Source organism: Oncorhynchus clarkii, chromosome 25 (assembly GCF_045791955.1).
Source record: "Oncorhynchus clarkii lewisi isolate Uvic-CL-2024 chromosome 25, UVic_Ocla_1.0, whole genome shotgun sequence".
Classification (NCBI taxonomy): Eukaryota; Metazoa; Chordata; class Actinopteri; order Salmoniformes; family Salmonidae; genus Oncorhynchus; species Oncorhynchus clarkii.
Window position 1 is genome coordinate 33,430,013 of NC_092171.1, and position 24,234 is coordinate 33,454,246.

At 42.1% G+C, this 24,234-nt stretch overlaps 1 protein-coding gene and 1 pseudogene across 1 annotated transcript; both read right to left on the reverse strand.

Moving 5' to 3' along the window:
* Positions 1-842: 842 nt before the first annotated feature.
* LOC139383624 (ras-related GTP-binding protein D-like) lies at positions 843-8,825 on the reverse strand (annotated as a pseudogene).
* An 11,122-nt stretch (positions 8,826-19,947) lies between these two features.
* On the reverse strand, positions 19,948-24,156 carry LOC139384017 (eukaryotic translation initiation factor 2, subunit 1 alpha a). The gene is made up of 8 exons (XM_071128647.1): positions 23,997-24,156; positions 23,191-23,439; positions 23,022-23,101; positions 22,659-22,810; positions 22,332-22,438; positions 22,093-22,190; positions 21,736-21,879; positions 19,948-21,146 (listed from the first exon to the last, which is right to left on the reverse strand). Exons 2-8 carry the CDS (start codon positions 23,429-23,431, stop codon positions 21,021-21,023), a joined length of 948 nt encoding a protein of 315 aa, XP_070984748.1. The 5' UTR covers positions 23,432-23,439; positions 23,997-24,156; the 3' UTR covers positions 19,948-21,020.
* Between the last annotated feature and the right edge of the window lie 78 nt (positions 24,157-24,234).

The window sequence follows — 24,234 nt, forward strand, 5'->3', positions numbered from 1 at the left end:
ACAATCCATTTTGGAGGTCGGCTATACATATACTGATGGGTCAGATTGCTCAATTGGCTTGGGTTGGGGCATAGTGTTGCTGGCAATTCCAGGGTGGTGGGTTTAATGCCTGCATGGGTCCCATCTACTGTCTGTTTTGACAGTGCCTTCAGTCACTTTGAATAAAGCGTTTGCTAAATGCTCATTTTATTATCAGAATTTGTCTGGAACTGTCATGGTTCCACCTGTCACCAGAGGGCGGCAGAGACCATCCTAGAGACATTAACGACACAGAGGTGTGTCCAATTTGACTCATTATGATTTCCCTGTTAAAAGAGGTGTGTTTTCCATTGTCCTTTGCAGAAGTGTGAATTGTTTACCGTGTGCAGTCGGTTCCTGAGTGAGTGGTTTCCTGAAGTCCATGATCATCGCCTTTGATTTGTTGACGTTGAGTGAGAGGTTATTTTCCTGACACCTCACTCCCAGAGCCCTCACCTTCTCCCTGTAGGCTGTCTCATCATTGTTGGTATTCAAGCCTACTTGTTTTTTGTTTTTTTTAGGTGTACTGTGATCCTGCTGCTACCATTTCTCAGGAAAGTATTATGTTTATCCTTAACCAATGATTCCTCATCTGGTCTCTTCTCTGTATCTGGGTCCAACCGTACCACCTCACAGGAACAAACCCCTGCAAAGCCTGGGGTCCCCAGGACCAGAACTAAAATTCTCTGCCTTGTGTGAAGGTCTGGTTGTGACTGTGAGACTCAAGACAATACCATCTTTGTTGGTCCATTATATGTAGGATACAACAGAAATGTGTTAGTTTTTGCTGTCAGAGTAGCCAGTCCAACCACCCAACTTTTAAGTCACCTGTAGATGCAGGAGATGTCTCTGACCAAGTCAATCATGTCACAGCACAGCTCGTAGGTCTGCATGTCCACAAGACTGTCTGAAGCGATATAGATCTTGCTGACCGCGTCAAACAGAAAGGCCTTCTCTATGCCCGAGTTCTGAAGGGACACACATTTTGGAAACCACATCATAGAGTAAAAGGATTAGAAGGTGCAGGTTGGCGTGCTATTGTCTCTGAATCAGAATGCCAGCCGTCATTTTCTGTACATTTCCAGATGATTCTACATGTTGAAATGCCACTGTTCGTCACTACGTATCAGTTGATTGCTAGCACACCACGGCCCCCCTCTGTTGGTCGGATCTCTCCATGACGTGGTCAGAGACATCTCCTGCATGCATCTACAGGTGACTTAGAAATTGTGTGGTTGGACTGGCTACTCTGACCACAAAAACAAACACATTTCTGTTGTTCTGCTCTGATTAAAAGGATGGCAGCTCACTTCACATTATACAGGATCAATGTTGTACACATCAATTATTACATTTGCCCTGTCAGTCTAACAGAGTCAACACAAGTTCACTGACTTACTATATCTGAGATGGAATATTTTGCCAAAAGACTGAACAAACAAATTGGACCTCAGACCAGGAAGGGGATAAACAATATTCATCATTTAGACCAGTGGTTCCAAACCTTATTCGGTTACTGTACCAACAACTGAATTTTGCTCTGCCAGGAGTACCCCTGAAGTACCCCCTTGTGCATTTTACTAGTAAGTCCATAGTCTCATCTGGTAAATTCAATTGATTGGAGATGATTGGGAAAGGCTCACACCCGTCTATATAAGGTCCCACAGTTGACATGAGATCGAAGGAATTGTCCGTAGAGCTCTGAGACAGGACTGTGTTGAGGCACAGATCTGGGGAAGGGTACCAAACAATGTCTGCAGCATTGAAGGTCCCCAAGAACACAGTAGCCTCCATCATTCTTAAATGGAAGAAGTTTGGAAACACCAAGACTCTTCATAGAGCTGGCCGCCCGGCCAAACAGACTAATCAAGGGAGAAGAGCCTTGGTCAGGAAGGTGACCAAGAACCTGATGGTCACTCTGACAAAGCTTCAGTTCTTCTGTGGAGATTGGAGAACCTTCCAGAAGGACAACCACCTCTGCAGTACTCCACCAATCAGGCCTTTATGGTAGAGTGGCCAGACAGAAGCCACTCCTCAGTAAAAGGCACATGACAGCCTGCTTGGAGTTTGCCAAAAGGCACCTGGAAAACTCAGACCATGAGAAACAAGATTCTCTGGTCGGACGAAACCAAGATTGAACTTTTTGGCCTGAATGCCAAGCATCACGTCTGGACGAAACCTGGCACCATCCCTACAGTGAAGCATGGTGGTGGCGGCATCATGCTATTGGGGTGATTTTCAGCAGCAGCGACTGGAGACGAGTCATGATCGAGGGAAAGATGAACGGAGCAAAGTACTTCTCCAGAGCGTTCAGGATCTCAGACTGGGGCGAAGGTTCACCTTCCAACAGGATAACGACACTAAGCACACAGCCAAAATAACGCAAGTCTCTGAATGTTCTTGAGTGGCCCAGCAGGAGCCTGGACTTGAACCCTGATCTAAAATCTCTGGAGAGACTTGAAAATAGCCATGCAGCGGTGCTCCCCCTCCAACCTGACAGAGCCTGAGAGAATCTGCAGAGAAGAATGGAAGAAATTCCCACAAAAGGGTGTGCCAAGCTTCTAGCATCATACCCAAGAAAACGTAAGGCTTTAATCACTGCCAAAGGTGCTTCAACAAAGTACTGAGTAAAGGGTCTGAATAGTTAGATTTGAAAAAAAAAACTGTTTTGCTTTGTCATTATGGGGAATTGTGTGTAGATTGAGGAGGAAAAACTGTTAATCAATTTTAGACTAGGGCTGTAGTAACTTAACAAAATGTGGAAAAAGTCAAGGGGTCTGAATACTTTCCGAATGCACTGTATGTGGTGTGTAGACCAATACAAGTTTCCATGTAAAGTCCAGAGATTAAAGGGATCTCATACTGTGTACTTATTTATTTATGAACATACATATTTATGAACATACTAATGAGATACAACAAACACTTTGCTAATTACATTGGTGAAGGCTTTCAAACGTTTTCTCCTCTCAATATTCTAGGCAGATGAATAAGTATAAAAGCTCATTTAAATGTTTGTATTGTAAAGTTTAACCTTGATATTAATAATTATTTCATCCGTAAAATATCTATTTTCTCATATATGTTTGTAGTTATAAACTGAGGGTGAGGGTATGAGTTTAGTTTCATCTACTGTAAGATGTTAGTTTGCAAATTAAATATGAACGACAACAGGTTGTCATAATAGTACTTAAGCAATATCTCTCACGCTATTCATTTTCTGTGCTGTTTGTTTACAAAAGAACCTCAATGAAAACAAATCAGCAATCTTCTCTTTACACGGTATATTCCTCTTTCTACACTACACCTGCAACGCTTTACTTATTACTGCCACCTTCTGGATGAATTTTGAAGTGTTTATAATCAACTATTTGATTCAGCAATGTCATTCACCTTTGTTTCTGTCAAAGCACTTCTGCCCAAACAACCAGCCTGGTTGGTCTCTATGGGCCCTGTTCAAAAATGCTGAATTATACCCTATTACTCTTGAGGACAGTTCTGTTAATTATATTGACATCTTAATGTTAGATGGTAGCTTGAAGAGGGCACTCTGGCCATCCACTAGTAATTCATGCTATGGTAGCTTCATTTGAAGACACCTCCTTATAGAATACCACAGTATGAGTCATAATACCCATAAACCCTAGCGGTCAAACAGGGAAACGGTTCCAATCGTTTTCCCACCATTAATTTTTCCCATAGGGTATTTTAGAAAGACTTAAAATAAGGGTTATGTTTCGTGACGTTTTGATATCCGTGTAAATCTCTCTAGAACAAGGGGACTTTTATCAAAATATTTCCCTGTATTTACCCCCCCCCCCCCCAAAATGAAATGCCAAATTGCTGTTCATAAAGAATTAAAAATGCCATGATGATCTGCCAAATTGAGGCAAAGGTAAGACTCTCTGGATTAACTATCAGCTAACTGTTAGCTAAATGTAGTCATGAATAAATTGACCACTTTTTAAAGAGGTAGATTTATTGAACCTGAAAAGATTTTGATATGGAGCCACGACAGATTTGGCCCCTCTTACTAAATTGACGCTGACGGTATTACCTTAGATACAGTGCCTTGCGAAAGTATTCGGCCCCCTTGAACTTTGCGACCTTTTGCCACATTTCAGGCTTCAAACAAAGATATAAAACTGTACTTTTTAGTGAAGAATCAACAACAAGTGGGACACAATCATGAAGTGGAACGACATTTATTGCATATTTCAAACTTATTTAACAAATCAAAAACGGAAAAATTGGGCGTGCAAACTTATTCAGCCCCCTTAAGTTAATACTTTGTAGCGCCACCTTTTGCTGCGATTACAGCTGTAAGTATGTCTCTATCAGTTTTGCACAACGAGAGACTGAAATTTTTTCCCATTCCTCCTTGCAAAACAGCTCGAGCTCAGTGAGGTTGGAGAGAGCATTTGTGAACAGCAGTTTTCAGTTCTTTCCACAGATTCTTGATTGGATTCAGGTCTGGACTTTGACTTGGCCATTCTAACACCTGGATATGTTTATTTTTGAACCATTCCATTATAGATTTTGCTTTATGTTTTGGATCATTGTCTTGTTGGAAGACAAATCTCCGTCCCAGTCTCAGGTCTTTTGCAGACTCCATCAGGTTTTCTTCCAGAATGGTCCTGTATTTGGCTCCATCCATCTTCCCATCAATTTTAACCATCTTCCCTGTCCCTGCTGAAGAAAAGCAGGCCCAAACCATGATGCTGCCACCACCATGTTTGACAGTGGGGATGGTGTGTTCAGGGTGATGAGCTGTGTTGCTTTTACGCCAAACATAACATTTTGCATTGTTGCCAAAAAGTTCAATTTTGGTTTCATCTGACCAGAGCACCTTCTTCCACATGTTTGGTGTGTCTCCCAGGTGTCTTGTGGCAAACTTTAAACAACACTTTTTATGGATATCTTTAAGAAATGGCTTTCTTCTTGCCACTCTTCCATAAAGGCCAGATTAGTGCAATATACGACTGATTGTTGTCCTATGGACAGTCTCCCACCTCAGCTGTAGATCTCTGCAGTTCATCCAGAGTGATCATGGGCCTCTTGGCTGCATCTCTGATCAGTCTTCTCCTTGTATGAGCTGAAAGTTTAGAGGGACGGCCAGGTCTTGGTAGATTTGCAGTGGTCTGATACTCCTTCCATTTCAATATTATCGCTTGCACAGTGCTCCTTGGGATGTTTAAAGCTTGGGAAATCTTTTTGTATCCAAATCCGGCTTTAAACTTCTTCACAACAGTATCTCGGACCTGCCTGGTGTGTTCCTTGTTCTTCATGATGCTCTCTGCGCTTTTAACGGACCTCTGAGACTATCACAGTGCAGGTGCATTTATACGGAGACTTGATTACACACAGGTGGATTGTATTTATCATCATTAGTCATTTAGGTCAACATTGGATCATTCAGAGATCCTCACTGAACTTCTGGAGAGAGTTTGCTGCACTGAAAGTAAAGGGGCTGAATAATTTTGCACGCCCAATTTTTCAGTTTTTGATTTGTTAAAAAAGTTTGAAATATCCAATAAATGTCGTTCCACTTCATGATTGTGTCCCACTTGTTGTTGATTCTTCACAAAAAAATACAGTTTTATATCTTTATGTTTGAAGCCTGAAATGTGGCAAAAGGTCGCAAAGTTCAAGGGGGCCGAATACTTTCGCAAGGCACTGTATATCCTCTCCAAGCTGACGTCAGACAGGTCGTCATTGGCCCATTTGTATATGTCCCTGTGCTTCTAGAACTTAGCGTCGTCCGACAGCCTGTCCACCTTGTGGATAAACACCTCAAAGATGATGCCTGGGTTGACCTTGTAGGCCCTGGTTATTGTGAGGTGGAGCCGACTCAGTGCCTCCTCATCCTAGAGACAGACAAGGCCAGGAAACAAAAGTAGGTTTTATTTCATTTATTTAATGTGTACAAATGCAGTTAAAAACCTAATTGCAGCAACAGGAAAACACGTAAAGCAATAAAGTGAGATACAAAAAAAAAAAAATCATAAAGAGAGTTGAATCAGGAATGTAAGGTCCATCACGGTCTGAGTGGTGGAGGGAGGTTCTCACTGGTTTAATACAGCAAGTTAGATGCTATTCTACTGTTTTAACAGAAGGTAGCTAATGCTTTCTGTGCACAACCTGAGTGTAATTAATGCATTTATAGTGCCTTATATGGCTACTATTACACTCACAGTAGTCTCTCGAGTCTATCCTTCTAAATCTCGTTTCGTTGACAACGTGAGCGATGTCTGTGCATCCGAAGCTAAACTCTAGACATGCTTTAAACATTTATAATATCGTTGTATAAAAATCCACAAATCCCTTTGGATGCATTCACAATAGATAACACCATGGACTTAGAGATCTGGACCGAACTCTTCTATAGCACATAGATGGTTCAAAGACAGCAAAGTCACCAAAAGGAATTGCTGATTGCTGATTGAAGCACCTCACAGCGAGACTCATCAAAGAGGAGTGGAACACATCTAACAACTTTTAGTTTCTATCACAAACCAAAGAGACTTTGCTTTTCTACTTTCACTGTACAATAGACAGTTGTGAGAAATTCTTTGAATTTATTTGAACTGAACTGAACTTTATCAATCCCAGAAAGAATCCTGCAACCTGGAATTCTTCAACCAGGATTTCTGGAAAACCAAGGAGTTTTCAGAAAGTTTTGGGAACTTTGCAACCCTAGCACGGACACCACAGTTTCCATGTAGTCCCCTGTGAGTTGATGATGAAGATGAGGGCCCCTGTTCCTCAGAGATCATCTTTAAAATTCAAATGTTTTGCATAGTCAACTTACACACAGCTCTGACACACACACTTACCCCACCAGACATGCCACCAGGGGTCTTTTCACAGTCCCCAAATCCAGAACAAATTCAAGAAGGCATACAGTATTATATAGAGCCATTATTGCATGGAACTCCCATCTCATATCGCTCAAATTAACAGTAAACCAGTTTTTTTTTTAACTGATAAAGCAACATCTCACAGCACAACGCCTCTCCCCAAATGTTTTTCTTTTTTGGTGTTGTTTTTTTGTACTTTTTAACCCATTTTTCTCCCCAACTGGTAGTTTCAGTCTTGTCTCATCGCTGCAACTCCCGTACGGACTCACTAGAGACGAAGTTTGAGAGCCATGCATCCTCTGAAATACGACCCTGCCAACCCACACTGATTCTTGACACTGCCCGCATTAACCCAGAAGACAACCACACAACAAGGTTTGGCTGGGCCAAACCTTCCCCTAACCCGGACGGCGCTGGGCCAAACCTTCCCCTAACCCGGACGGCGCTGGGCCAAACCTTCCCCTAACCCGGACGGCACTGGGCCAAACCCTCCCCTAACCCGGACGGCGCTGGGCAAATTATGCGACGCCTCATGGGTCTCCCAGTCGCGGCCGGCTGAGACACAGCCCGGGATCGAACCTGGGTCTGTAGTGACGCCTCTAGAACTGCGATGCAGTGCCTTAGACCGCTGCCCCAAACGAGAGGCCGCCTCTCGCCTATTTGACCTAGACATTTTGTGTGTATGTATTGATATGTAGACTGTGTGCTGTTTCTTTATTTATGTTGTTCTTTCCTTGAGCTGTTCTTGACTATTGATGTTCTGTATTATGTCATGTTTCATGTTTTGTGTGGGCCCTAGGAAGAGTAAATACTAAATATTCATACATTTGTTGTATAAAAATGCATAAATGCCTTTTGATGCATTCACAATAGATAACACCACGGACTCAGAAGATATCTGGCCCGAGCTCTTCTATAGCACATAGATGGTTCAAAGACAGCAAAGTCACCAAAAGGAATTGCTGATTGCTGATTGAAGCGCCTCACAGCGAGACTCATCAAAGAGGAGTGGAACACATCTAACAACTTTTAGTTTCTATCACAAACCAAAGAGACTTTGCTTTTCTACTTTCACTGTACAATAGACAGTTGTGAGAAATTCTTTGAATTTATTTGAACTGAACTGAAATGTATAAATCCCAGAAAGAATCCTGCAACCTGGAATTCTTCAACCAGGATTTCTGGAAAACCAAGGAGTTTTCAGAAAATGTTGGGAACTTTGCAACCCTAGCACGGACACCACAGTTTCTATATAGTTACCTGTGAGTTGATGATGATGATGAGGGCTCCTGTTCCACTCTCGTAGTCGAAGGTCAGGTCGAAAGGTCGAAGAAGTCGATCTATCCGGTTATGTCCCGGATCTGGAAGCTGACAAAGGAACTGTTGGACAGGTCCTCCCTGCAGAGCTTGTTGGTTCTCACATAGGGGACATAATGTAGAAAATCACCTTAAATAAAATAAGATTTGATCGTCTGTTTTATTTGCATTGCATCATGGAAAACTCCTTACAAGACAAAAACAAGGGTACGTCCAACCTTCTGCACATCAGACCCATCAGGAGGATCCTGGGCTTCACCTCCCCACTGAGAGGGTCACTAATACCACCTGGGGGTGGAGAGAGACATGTATTTGGGGGCAGACAGACTGATCAATAAGATCAGTTTTTCCCAACTCCAGTCCTCGAGTACCCCCAACAGTACACATTTTTGTTGTAGTCCCAGACAAACTCAGAGCAAACAGTGCCTTCTCTGGCCCTGGCGCTAAACTGGCCCAATAACATGCTTCCTCTGACCTTGATAGCTCCCTACTGAGGGAGGAATTAAATTTATATTTTGACATTTGTCATTTAGCAGACACTGTTAACCAAAACGACTTACAGGAGCAATTAGGGTTAAGTGCCTTGGTCGAGGGACTGTCTAGATCCCTGTTGTTTGTTGAGGTTTCCATCTTCCCTGCGACCTGCCCTGGCTGGATCTGGAGGAGTAACAGCGTAAACTACGTTGCTACCATGACAAAGATCAAAGCCGGTGGGAGTACCGTTGAGGACAGTGGTGAAGGATCTTTTAAACGGGCGGCAGCGTAGCCTAGTGGTTAGAGTGTTGGACTAGTAAACGGAAGGTTGCAAGTTCAAATCCCCGAGCTGACAAGGTACAAATCTGTCGTTCTGCCCCTGAACAGGCAGTTAACTCACTGTTCCTAGGCCGTCATTGAAAATAAGAATTTGTTCTTAACTGACTTGCCTAGTTAAATAAAAGGTCAAAAAAAATAAACATACACAAATATTTCTACAAGCAGTTGTTACAACAACAAGAAAATAGCCTCAAGTGTTGTGTCCAAATACTGGTGGAGCCAACTAATAAAATAATGGACGACCTGACCAGAGAGGTCCAGGACATGAAGAACAGTTTGCAGTTCTCCCAGGGTCAGTTCGATGAGTTGAAACAGGAGAACGGCAAGTTGTAAGTCATTGAGAGAGGACATCCATTCTGTATGGGAATCCATGATAATAATGATGGAGAAATCAGATTATCTCAAGAGACAATCAAGGTAGAACAACATTGTTGTGGACGGGATTGCAGAATCTCCACAAGACCTGGACGGAGTCTTCAGACAAAGTGAGTAAATGATCTCTGAGAAACTGAAGATGGACCACAGGAAGATTGAGGTGGTGAGTACCCACATGACTAGAAAACCCACCACCGGCCCAGGTGACAGCCCCAGGCAGATAGTGGTCAAGTTTCTGAGGTTCGAGGACAAGGTAGCTGTTCTAGAAAGAGCCAAGAACATGATAGGAACATACAGTAAGTGCCGTGAAAAAGTAGACGCCCCCTTTCTGATTTTCTCTATTTTTGCATATTTTTTATACTGAATGTTATCAACCAAAACATAATATTAGACAAAGGGAACCTGTGACACAAACAATGGATACTTCTGCAAAACTAAATTCTCCTGTGTGAAAAAGTAATTGCCCCCTTATGCTCAATAACTGGTTGTGCCGACTTTAGCTGAAATGACTGCAACCAAATGCTTCCTGTAGTTGTTGATCAGTCTCTCACATCTCTGTGGAGGAATTTTGGCCCACTCTTGCATGCAAACTGTTTTAACTCAGCGACAATTGTGGGGTTTCAAGTACGAACTGCTCATTTCAAGTTCTGCCACAACATCTCAATTGGGATTAGGTCTGGACTTTGACTAGGTCATTCAAACATTTTAAATACACTACTCAAAAAAATAAAGGGAACACTTAAACAACACAATGTAACTCCAAGTCAATCACACTGTCCACTTAGGAAGCAACACTGATTGACAATAAATTTCACATGCTGTTGTGCAAATGGAATAGACAACAGGTGGAAATTATAGGCAATTAGCAAGACACCCCCAATAAAGGAGTGGTTCTGCAGGTGGTGACCACAGACCACTTCTCAGTTCCTATGCTTCCTGGCTGATGTTTTGGTCACTTTTGAATGCTGGCGGTGCTTTCACTCTAGTGGTAGCATGAGACGGAGTCTACAACCCCCACAAGTGGCTCAGGTAGTGCAGCTCATCCAGGATGGCACATCAATGCGAGCTGTGGCAAGAAGGTTTGCTGTGTCTGTCAGCGTAGTGTCCAGAGCATGGAGGCGCTACCAGGAGACAGAACAGTACATCAGGAGACGTGGAGGAGGCCGTAGGAGGGCAACAACCCCGCTACCTCCGCCTTCGTGCGAAGGTATTTTTCAACTGTGCTATGGTGTTTCTCATAGTTTCTACAGATGGTAAATGAAAGATGAACATATTTGCTAAGAGTATTATTTTATTATTGATCTATTGACTATGACTTTTCAAATCACCCAGCAGTGCTATTTGCAGAGTTAGCTCCAGGTAAATTGCAATTCTTCAGCCATTCCTAAATTTGGACAGTACCAAAACAAATGACCTAATGATTCTATCATTTTGCAGCAAATTCTGCAGAGCTGGGATGGTTGTATCCCCCATATAAACTCAGCAAAAAAAGAAACGTCATCTCACTGTCAACTACGTTTATTTTCAACAAACTTAACATGTGTAAATATTTGTACTGTATGAACATAAGATTCAACAACTGAGACATAAACTGAACAAGTTCCACAGACATGTCACTAGCAGAAATTGAATAATGTGTCCCTGAACAAATGTGGGGTCAAAATCAAAAGTAACAGTCAGTATGTGGTGTAGCCACCAGCTGCATTAAGTACTGCAGTGCATCTCCTCCTCATGGACTGCACCAGATTTGCCAGTTCTGCTGTGCCAGTTCTGCTGTGAGATGTTACCCCACTCTTCCAACAAGGCACCTGCAAGATTCTGGACATTTCTGGGGGGAATGGCCCTAGCCCTCACCCTCCGATCCAACAGGTCCCAGATGTGCTCAATGGGATTGAGATCCTGGCTCTTCGACTGGCCATGACAGAACACTGACATTCCTGTTTTGCAAGGAAATCACGCACAGAACAAGCAGTAGGGCTGGTGGCATTGTCTTTCTGGAGGGTCATATCAGGATGAGCCTGCAGGAAGGGCACCACATGAGGGAGGAGGATGTCTTCCATGTAACGCACAGCATTGAGATTGCCTGTGTCATGACGTGGCCCTCTTCGGGTATAGCGAGTGGCTTCCCCCTCTCTCCCTCCAACACCCAGGTTCTGTTATCTCAGGTCGTAAATTCCTGGAGGAGACTCTCAGAAAGAGACACAGAGGGAACAAAGGAACTTCTACATCACAGAACTTGAGAACTGAACAAAATCCATGTTTTGGAGAATGTGTAAACGGTCGGTGGAGAAGCCAGCTAAGACCAGGTCCATTTTGTTTCATGTTTGTGACCTCATGAAAGACAATACAGCCACATTACCATAACTCTGTTTATACATATGGCTCCATTATGAGGTTTGCATCTAATTATTGTATCAAATGAATGCGTAAAGATAATAACTACATAATTCCACAAATAGTTTCATGTGATTTTAAACTGTTAATGTGAGAGAATTGTATTGACGTTGAGACTGTTGACGTTGAGACTGGTGTTTTCTTTCCATCTATAGCATTTCTTAATAGTATGCGGGTTCAATCATGCCTCATGGTTGAGTATTGCTCTGTTCCAGTAGGCTGTGACTTTGTGATCTGTGAACACTGAGATACTCTGGGTTGAGGTCAGTGATAAAGTAATCTACAGTACTGCTACCAAGAGCTGAGCTGTAGGTGTACCTACCGTAGGAGTCATCTTGAAGCCTACCATTGACTATGTACAGATCCAGTGTGTGACAGAAATGCAGGAGTTGTGACTCGTTTTTGTTGGTTGTTTTGTCGTAGTTGTGTCTAGCGGGGCATGTTGGGGAGGAAATGCTGTCACCTCCAGTTGTGTGTTTGGACCCCTGTGTGCTGAGTGTGTCAGGATCTTGTCCAGTTCTGGTGTTTAGGTCGTCATGGACTAGTACAACCTAGTCTGGAAATGATTGATCTCACCCTCTAGGATGAAAAATCTGTCTTCATTAAAGTATGGGGATTCTAGTGGGGGGATATAGGTAGCACACAGGAGGACATTGTTTTCTGTTGAGATAAGTTCCTTATTAATTTCTAGTCAGATGTAAAATGTTCCTGTTTTGATTTATTTAAGAGTGGGTTAGGTCTGCTCTATTCCAAATTAGCCCCCAGAGACGCTTCCCTCTTTCACACCTGGTAGTTTGGTGGATGGGACTACCAGCTCTCTGTAACCTAGAGGGCAACCAGTGGGTCCGTCTCCTTTATACCATGTTTATTGTATTTCCAATTTCTTTGGTGTATCCCAGGATCAGATAGTACAAACTTTATGTTCCATAATATCTTGTTGTTATTTGTGTGGTTTAGGCTCAGACCATTAGGTGTGAGTAGAGCATGCTGTGTGTCTGGTGTCTGGCTCTTAGGTTGCAGGATGGAGCTTGGGTTGGTGTAATAGTGGGGTTGGGCCTGTTGCTCTGCTCACGGCCTGGGCATATGTGTGGAGACAGTGTTGAGAAATTCAACAGGGGATTTCATAATTCTCCCGCACAGTGTTGAACCTCGTACAATCATTCGGAAATCTTGCGAGATTACATTCTGTTTTGTTAAACGGATTCTGAATTGATAGCGCAGCAGATGTCTGCTAGTTACGAGGCTACACATTGTGTGGTCTGGAGTCTTATTCTGTTAAATGACCAGTCGCCACTGTATCTTACTTCTACCTTCCAATTATTCTGCAGGAAAATATTTTCAAAAGCTCAGAGGTCCCCCTTAATCTGTTCTGAAAGACTATTTCCAATAGCTTATTGGATAACAGTGCTCTCAATGCATACGCTGCTAATAGCCTATCTGGGCCGTTCACTGCAGTGTACCAGCCAGCCATTTGTGATGAATCACTCAGATCATCAGTTCAGTGAAATAAGAACTGATAGCAAAGTTCCTGTTCCCGAAGCTACAAAATCTGGAATACCCATCAGAATCCACAAGGGTGAATACATTACCACGGAGGTGCTTCCCCATCTCAACCCCATAACAACATTACAGGATTGCCCCGTCTCAGTCCCAAATGACACTATTGCCCTGTAGTAATAGTGCACAATATATGGAATAGGGTGGCATTTGGGATGCCTCCTTATACACAGTGTACAAAATATTAGGAACACCTTCCTAATATTGAGTTGCACCTCTTTTTGCCCTCAGAACAGCCTAAATTCGTCTGGGCATGGACTCTACAAGGTGTTGAAAGCGTTCCACAGGGAAGCTGGCCCATGTTGACTCCAATGCTTCACACAGTTGTGTCAAGTTGGATGGATGTCCTTTGGGTGGTGGAGCATTCTTGATACACACAATAAACTGTTGAGTGTGAAAAACCCACCAGCATTGCAGTTCCTGACAGAAACCGGTGCGCCTGGCACCTACCCCGTTCATAGGAACTTAAATATTTTGTCTTGCCCATTCACCCTCTGAATGGCACACATACAGTGCCTTGCGAAAGTATTCGGCCCCCTTGAACTTTGCGACCTTTTCCCACATTTCAGGCTTCAAACATAAAGATATACAACTGTATTTTTTTGTGAAGAATCAACAACAAGTGGGACACAATCATGAAGTGGAACGACATTTATTGGATATTTCAAACTTTTTTAACAAATCAAAAACTGAAAAATTGGGCGTGCAAAATTATTCAGCCCCTTTACTTTCAGTGCAGCAAACTCTCTCCAGAAGTTCAGTGAGGATCTCTGAATGATCCAATGTTGACCTAAATGACTAATGATGATAAATACAATCCACCTGTGTGTAATCAAGTCTCCGTATAAATGCACCTGCACTGTGATAGTCTCAGAGGTCCGTTAAAAGCGCAGAGAGCATCATGAAGAACAAGGAACACACCAGGCAGGTCCGAGATACTGTTGTGAAGAAGCTTAAAGCTGGATTTGGATACAAAAAGATTTCCCAAGCTTTAAACATCCCAAGGAGCACTGTGCAAGCGATAATATTGAAATGGAAGGAGTATCAGACCACTGCAAATCTACCAAGACCTGGCCGCCTGGCCGCTAAACTTTCAGCTCATACAAGGAGAAGACTGATCAGAGATGCAGCCAAGAGGCCCATGATCACTCTGGATGAACTGCAGAGATCTACAGCTGAGGTGGGAGACTCTGTCCATAGGACAACAATCAGTCGTATATTGCACAAATCTGGCCTTTATGGAAGAGTGGCAAGAAGAAAGCCATTTCTTAAAGATATCCATAAAAAGTGTTGTTTAAAGTTTGCCACAAGCCACCTGGGAGATACACCAAACATGTGGAAGAAGGTGCTCTGGTCAGATGAAACCAAAATTGAACGTTTTGGCAACAATGCAAAACGTTATGTTTGGCGTAAAAGCAACACAGCTGAACACACCATCCCCATTGTCAAACATGGTGGTGGCAGCATCATGGTTTGGGCCTGCTTTTCTTCAGCAGGGACAGGGAAGATGGTTAAAATTGATGGGAAGATGGATGGAGCCAAATACAGGACCATTCTGGAAGAAAACCTGATGGAGTCTGCAAAAGACCTGAGACTGGGACGGAGATTTGTCTTCCAACAAGACAATGATCCAAAACATAAAGCAAAATCTACAATGGAATGGTTCAAAAATAAACATATCCAGGTGTTAGAATGGCCAAGTCAAAGTCCAGACCTGAATCCAATCGAGAATCTGTGGAAAGAACTGAAAACTGCTGTTCACAAATGCTCTCCATCCAACCTCACTGAGCTCGAGCTGTTTTGCAAGGAGGAATGGGAAAAAATGTCAGTCTCTCGATGTGCAAAACTGATAGAGACATACCCCAAGCGACTTACAGCTGTAATCGCAGCAAAAGGTGGCGCTACAAAGTATTAACTTAAGGGGGCTGAATAATTTTGCACGCCCAATGTTTCAGTTTTTGATTTGTTAAAAAAGTTTGAAATATCCAATAAATGTCGTTCCACTTCATGATTGTGTCCCACTTGTTGTTGATTCTTCACAAAAAAACAGTTTTATATCTTTATGTTTGAAGCCTGAAATGTGGCAAAAGGTCGCAAAGTTCAAGGGGGCCGAATACTTTCACAAGGCACTGTACATAATACATGTCTCAATAGAAATCCTTCTTTAACCTGTCTCCTTCCCGTCATGTACACTGATTGTTCTTCGGGACATCTACAGAACCCGATGTCACAGGAAGGCCAAGAAGATCATCAAGAACCCCAGCCACCAGAGCCATGGACTGTTCACCCTGCTATCATACAGAAGGCGAGGTCAGGACAGGTGCATCAAAGCTGCGTGTGTCAGACCTTCGTGGTCGAATTGCTGCAAAGAAACAACTACGAAAAGGACACTAATAAAAAAGAGACTTGCTTGGGCCATGAAACACGAGCAACGGACATTAGACTGGTGGAAATCTGTCCTCTGGTCTGATGAGTCCACATTTTAGATTTTTGGTTCCAACCGCAGTGTCTTTGTGAGACACAGAGTAGGTGAACGGATGATCTCTGCATGTGTGGTTCCCACCGTGGAGACACTGTCTGTGATTTATTTAGAGTTCAAGGCACACTTAACCACCATGGTTACCACAGCATTCTGCAGTGATACGCCATCCCATCTGGTTTGCGCTTAGTGAGACTATCATTTGTTTTTCAACAGGACAATTACCTGCCCTCCACAATCACCTGACCTCAACTCAATTGAGATGGTTTGGGATGAGTTGGACCACAGAGTGAAGGAAAAGCAGCTGACAAGTCTTCAGCGTATGTGGGAAACATATGAAAAATGTTTGGGGGATATATTTCTCTCATGGGCAAAGAAATTTAAAAAGGTGTGACGATATTAATTAACAATAATTTTGATTTGAATGTGCAAATTGTCCAAACAGATCATCAAGGTAGATGGATTATTTTAAATATGTTATTGGACCATAAACAGATTTGGCTCATTAATCTATGCTGTCCAGATAACGATGATCCACACTTTAAAAATATATATGATAATTTATCAAACCTACAAGCAATACAATACTCTATTATTATGGTGGGAGATTATATGGTTATATTTTCTTTAAAGTCAATGGATCGTAAAGAAAATCCCACTACAACCTATCACCCTCATGCTCTTAAGGAAATCCCACTACAACCTATCACCCCCATGTCTCTGAAGGAAATCACACTACAACCCATCACCCTCATGTCTCTTAAGGAAATCACCCTCATGCTCTTAAGAAAATCACACTACAACCTATCACCCTCATGCTCTTAAGGAAATCACACTACAACCTATCACCCTCATGCTCTTAAGGATATCACACTACAACCTATCACCCTCATGCTCTTAAGGAAATTCACTACAACCTATCACCCTCATGTCTCTTAAGGAAATCCCACTACAACCTATCACCCTCATGCTCTTAAGGAAATCACCCTACAACCTATCACCCTCATGTCTCTTAAGGAAATCCTAATACAACCTATCACCCTCATGCTCTTAAGGAAATCACACTACAACCTATCACCCTCATGCTCTTAAGGAAATCACACTACAACCTATCACCCTCATGCTCTTAAGGAAATCACACTACAACCTATCACCCTCATGCTCTTAAGGAAATCACACTACAACCTATCACCCTCATGCTCTTAAGGAAATCACACTACAACCTATCACCCTCATGTCTCTTAAGGAAATCCCACTACAACCTATCACCCTCATGCTCTTAAGGAAATCACACTACAACCTATCACCCTCATGTCTCTTAAGGAAATCCTACTACAACCTATCACCCTCATGCTCTTAAGGAAATCACACTACAACCTATCACCCTCAAACTCCTAAGGAAATCACACTACAACCTATCACCCTCATGCTCTTAAGGAAATCACACTACAACCTATCACCCTCATGCTCTTAAGGAAATCCCACTACAACCTATCACCCTCATGCTCTTAAGGACGTCCCACTACAACCTATCACCCTCATGCTCTTAAGGACGTCCCACTACAACCCATCACCCTCATGCTCTTAAGGAAATCCTGATTATCGTGGATATGTTGGAACTAGTGGAAATATGGAGCCTTAAATACCCTGACCTGGTGAGATATACATGGTGGAGGCTCACGCAAGCTAGTCCCCTTGGCTAATTTATGTCATTCTCGATGGCACCAAAAGTTAAAAAGTGTTGATAGAGGACAGAATGTGGTCGGACCCTCAAATAATTGGCATATACATTACTCTTACAGAATTTTCACATGGGCGAGGATATTGGATGACAACTTGTTTTTAACCAGGACAGGATAAATTATAATTGAAGTTTCCGACATCAAATAGGTCCAGCAGATCCCCTAATTGTATGGGACACTTAAATGTGCATTTAGAGGCTGTGCAATCAGTACTCATCTATAAAACAAAAGCAATTTAGGTCAAGAGAGTTCATATTAACAAAAGAAATAGAGACTAACAGTACAGATAGTTAGCAATAAAAACTGTACCATAGAGGCACAGAATAAGTTAGAGAAAAAACAAAAAGAACAAGATAGATAAAGTGTAAAATATTATAAAAATATATTTTTTTAAATCTTCAACATAGAAATGCTACCAAAATGTCAGTCACCCCATGATTCACCAAACAATATTTTGAAAGAGGAAGTAAAGTACTTTAAGCATATGTTTTCGTTTCAGTGTCCTCCATCTCCACTAACCGAAGGTAATTGTAAGGATTTTTTTCCTATGAATAATGTAAAATTAACATCTGTACCGAAAGACTCATGTAAAGCCGAAATTGAGGTATACAGTGCATTCGGAAAGTATTCAGATACCTGGACTTTTTGCACATTTTGTTACGTTACAGCCTTGTACTAAAATTGATTAAATTGTTTTTGTCCCTCAATCTACACACAATAACCCATAATGACCTAGCAAAAACATGTTTTTAGAAATGTGTAAAAATGTATTAAAAAACAACACACATTTACATAAGTATCCAGACCCTTTGCTGTGAGACTCGATATTGAGTTCAGGTGCATCCTGTTACAATTTATCATCCTTAAGATGTTTCTAAATCTTGGAGTCCACCTGTGGTACATTCTATTGATTGGACATGATTTGGATTGAAAATAATGTAATCCATTTTAGAATAAGGTGGTAATGTAACAAAAGTCAAGAGGTCCGAATACTTTCAGAACGCCCTGTATTAAACATTTTTGATGTACTCAGAGGACCATATTTAGCATGTTTTAACCACTCCTACATAAATCATAGATTATCAGATACTCAACAAGAAACAGGACCCAAGTGGTAAATATAAAGAGTCCATCATTTTTTTGGGGAGACCCCACTTCAGTGTTGTAATGCAAAAATTCTAGCAAAATGCATTGCGCATAGAATTAAAAAGCTATTGTCATATATCATTCATCCTAATCAGACAAGTGTTTTTCATGGACGATACATTGGAGATAATATAAGACAAGTACTGGAAACAATAGAACAGTGAAAAATCAGGGAAACCTGTTCTGGTATTCATAGCTGACTTCGAAAAGGCTTTCGATTAAGTACAAGTGGAATTTATATATACAAATGCCTGGAATAGTTCAATTTGGAATAATCTCTTATATAGTGGGTTAACCCTAGGTGTAAAATAGTAAATAAAGGCTTGATGACGTGGCACGCAACCATTGGTTGATGCATGCAACGTCTGAGCAGGGGAACACAACCATTGGGTTGGGAACGTCAGCAGACCTCCCAGCATGATGGCTGCCATGTTGAGGTATTTGGTTGGGAATGCCTCCCAGGCAGAGGTTGGTGGGAGGCGCAATAGGATGGACTCATTGTAATGGCTGGAATGGAATCAATGGAAAGGCGAGAAAAGTGGTTTCCATGTTTGATACCTTTAGCTTCCCCCACTGCTCCCAGGATGCCCGACATGTTGATGAGGTATTGGGTTGGGCGCCACCAGAGGCGCGTCCACGAAGATCTAGGCGTATAGGAAGGGGAGAGAAATATACAATTGATTGAAGGTCCACGAAGCTCCATAGTTTACCGCCTCCAAGAGGGTGTTTACTAGCTAGCAATGTTGCTACTGTTAATTAATTTGGCTTTAGTTTGTCAATTAAACATTTAAAACCTTCAATAGCAGTTTTGCTACAGATGCGTGGCTAGCTTAGCCTAACCAGAGATACTATAATGACGAGATGGTCTTGTCTATGCACTAACAATGGGAGTTGTTGTCCCAAAGGCAGGAAGGCAGACAGTCTGCTTATTGCTGTATCCTCACATGGACAGACATGACGTGAATGCGGCATTATCAGGAATTTGGGACCTTTGAGATAAAATTAACTTAGGTTATTTGCATAGAGCTTCCTATTGGTTGATTCTGATACTTTCCATGCAGGAAACTCAAGTATCATCTTTCTACGAGTAAGCAAGTTCCCGATACGACGTGAACACGGCAACTACCACCAATTGCTAACAAGAAATTGGATTTGTAGTGCAGTCAAACTACAAATGCATCTCACATTTAGGTGGATGTCACTTTCAATCACTTCTAACCAGACAATACAAATTAATTTGAAAATATTCAACAAAAATAATAATTTGTTTAATGTTGTGAAGAATGTAGCCCTGTAAACATATAAATGAACCCAGAATAAACTCTTAAAATAGCCTTACAAATGCATCCTTATAAGATCCATGCAAGTCCAGGATGAGCAGTATACTTCTCCTTTTCTTTCCAACATTTCACTTGAAAAAGAGTGAGGTGGAAAAAGACCAGAAAACCATTGTCCTTTCATGGAGTTGGGGGAGAAAGACAAGGCCACTTTCAAAACGCCTCAATCCTAAAAAAAATGTCCTTATTTGCTTGATATGCATATCTAATAACAAATGATATTCCCAGAATCTATCTTCAAGTGAACCTCTACTCACTCTACCTTGGTCTCATCCTGTATGTGTAACAAAGAGTTGGCTACAGATAATTAAGTATGGGACCAAGTCACCACCCCACTAATCTCAGTTAACCCAGAGCAAAAATATGGAGTCATTTGGACAGATGTTTATGTTTACATAGTCAGTCTACACGAGATGACCACCCCACCAAACCTGGTCCTATTCTCTATTGTATCCTCACTTCCACACAGAGGAGTTGGCTACAGCACAAACAGATTGAACAAGCAGGCTAAACCTAACCCAACCAACCACACTGTTCACCTTTGGGACGCAATTCAAACAGCTAGGGTTCAGTGATAATATGAATGTGTTTATTTTGTCCATTGGGAGAATGACAGGGGCATTTCCCAGCTCTGTGTTTGGCAGTATGATAGTTAGCACCTGTAGCCGTCTCTCTGGTTCAGTCTTCCTGAGGGTCCCTGGTACTGACCAACAGAGGCTCGTGTTCAGTTGGAGAGACGTTCTAGAATGCACGATTTGATTTGAAATTAAAGTTTGTTGGGGCCTGTAATCATGAAACATCTCAAAGTAGGATTGGTGATCTAGGATCAGTTTAGCCTTTTAAGATCATAATGAATAACATTGACATGGAGGACCTGATCCTAGATCAGCACTCCTACTCAGAGATGCTTTACTAATACTGGCCCTGGACTGTGTATAATTGGTCTTGTCGTTGTATCCAAGCCGTCTGTTTTTCCTCTAGTTTAGTCCTCTGCCTTGGCCTCCATCTCTCCATCCTCATCATCACCGTCCACCTCAGCGTTCTCTCTCTCCAGTCGCTCCAGCTGGCGTGCCAGCTCTGTCTCATCGGTGTCTGTCACAACCTTCGCCTGGAGGGGAAGACAACACAGAGGAAGACAAACAAATTGACATTAAATGCGCTGTCCTGAACCTTCTTGCCGTTTTAATGTGGTATCTCTGGGAAGTAAGATTTCCAATGTATTTATTACATACAGTTGTGGCCAAATATATCGTCACTTGTAGTTTTCTTAAATAGTTCGCTATTTATTTTCAAACAAGTTGAAATTGAAAACAAGTACTATCTCCAGGGTGACAATTTTGCCCATGCCATTTGTTTTTATTTTCTCAATTTCAAATTGTAAACTTAAGTTTACAATTAAATTGGTTCTGCAATGTTGAAAAGCCAATAAGATGTGGCGACAACCAATTTTTTTCAATTTCAAATTATTTCAGAAGAAATAGATTATTATTTATAAAAAGTACAAGAGTGACAGTATATTTGGCCACAACTGTATGGCAGGGGTTTCAAGAAAGTTTACATGAAACCTCCACCACCCCACCTCACCACCACCCCCCAACCAAGCTTGGTCTTTCCCATTTCCCCTCTCTTCCTGTAGCATCAAAAGACAGCAAAAAATATGCAAATTGGACAATAGAGTTGCAGCCTATTGCACTGACGTCCATCTGGATGTTGAAGACCCCTCTCTTCTCCTCGATCTTCTCTTTGATGGCAGCCATGGCCTGGTTGAGGACAGAGAGACCCTCCGTGCGCTCCAGCGTGGTGGTAGTCATGACATAGCGCGGCGGCGCTATCAGATTAATCTGTCAGAGAGCAGAAGACACAGGTTTATAAGGGATAAATCATGTGTTGGACTATGTTGTTGTGATACACAGACGTCTTCCCGGACACAGATTAAGCCCAGTCTTGGACTAGAAGTCACTTTTAGTGAATGCTTTTTTAGTCTAGGACTATACTATGTCTAATCTGGGTTCAGAAAAACAGACTGTTGAGGGGTGTTTGTTGTTGTTATTGACCTTGATGGGCATGGCCTCTGTGGAGCAGCCTAGCCCCGCCCTCAATGCTTCTTTGACAGCATCAATGCCTTCGTAGCCATAGCAGGCCACCTCAATGTCTGAGGGAGAGACGTGTTAACAATATGCTAGAATAAAATATTATTCTATCATACTATATCAAAACTCATCAAGCTACTGCTATGTAAATGATGTGCAAGTAGACAGGTAAGCTTTAGGTGTACTGTACAGCATGTGCATACCTGCTCTGATTTTGACAGCCTGTGGTGTGAGTCTTCTGTTGATGTTGTCAATGAGCACAGCCTTCTCCTCCTCTGTCAGGTCCAGACAATCTAAAATGGCTGGGTCCCTGTGGGCCAAAACAGACATATTAACACATTCAATCCTGGGACATCCAGTGCAATAGCCAAATAATATGTATATTGGTGTGGATCTGCTCTAGAACCATTTTCTTCCATTTCTAGTTACAGAACTTCACCGTTTTCAACACATTGGAACTAGGAAATAATTTTGTGGATCTCAACAAGAGAATCCCCTCCACCAACCCCGACCAGGATGTCAGTACTCACGCCACAGCCTGTTTGAAGACATCATAGGCTCCGTATCCAGGCCTCTTGTACTTCTCATCAAACACCCAGGCAGTGCGCGTGAACAGGCTCTCCAGCTGCTCCTCCTTAGTGTACTCCAGAACCTCAGCCACATGCCTCAATATGCTGTACACCTGTCATAGTAATATTACATATTTATATTGCGTTTTTCAAAGACCCAAAGTCGCTCATGACAGAAGACACACAGGTCTAGGTTTACCGGCAAAAATATTTGAATACATATATATACATATATGCCCTTCTTAACCAGCCCGTCTGCATTTTCAGCCAAAAGCAAAAGATGACATTGTACTAGCTGGTAGAGGTATTACACTATGAACATACCGTTTTGGATTTGGTGAATTTGTCTTCACACTTGATTGCCTCCTCGGGTGAAACTCTTCTCTTGGACAGATCAATATAACCTAGAGAGAGTAGGGAAATGAACCATCAAGCCTTGGGACCAGGCTACAAGACAAGCAATCACATCCACATACAGGACTATTCCTCTCACCTTTCTCCTTGTCCACTCGGATGACGACCACACACTCGTTGCGTCCAATCCTGATGAGTTTGTTGATGGAGCGGATACGTCTGCGAGACAACTCGCTCAGCAGGATCATGCCTTCGATGTTGTTGTACTCTAACAGGCTAACGTAGGCGCCCATCTCTGCGATGGAGCGCACGTTGACCATCACCACGTCTTCCACCTCTGGAAACCTGTGCTGGTAGAATCTACAGCTGAATGACGGCATTCTTCACTCTGTGTGGACGAGAGGATACCATAAAGTATATTGCAGAGGATAGTAGCTAGTTATTGTATTCTCATTCAGCCTGTAGCCACTACCCTATGTCATTATGCCATCTCTGAGGTCTGGACCTTTATGGCACAGGCGGTAATGCTTGAAAGAGGCAGACCGTTAACGTTATATAGCAAATTATCATAGAACTTGTAGCTGGCCTAGAAGCTAGCTAACTAAAGGATGAGCATATGACAACTTGCTTGCTGCTGTAGCTAGCAACTTTATAGTAACAAAGGCTGCTAGCTACAGTAGCAAGCAAGTTAACGTTAGTTAGCTAGCTTCTAGTTCAGCTACAAGTTTTTTTAGCTAACGTTAGTAAGCTTCTAGTTCAGCTTCATTTTTTTGTATTATTTGTTAGTTAGCCCCATCAGCAAGCTACTGATAATGTATAGAAGAGGATCAGCTGGATAGGATAGCCAGATGAATATGCTAGCTAACGCCGCTTTGCTGAGTCTCATGCGTTCATCAGCAGTTATTCATTCATTCCGAACATAACACTCAGACGTTAAGTACTCACCTTATAGCTACAGATCTATCCAAATCTTGATATTTAACTATATCCTTAAGTTGTTACATTAAAATTGTAGTAATTTCAAAAAGTAACAATTTCAAAGATCGAATTCAACTATTTCATCAGCATGCGTGAACATGCGATCTGACCCGGAAGCGGAACTGGAGACCTTCAGAAACATTTTTTTTCTGATAATGTTTCCACTTAAATTTGTAGTTCTTTTTCCCCACAAGGTGTCGCTCTG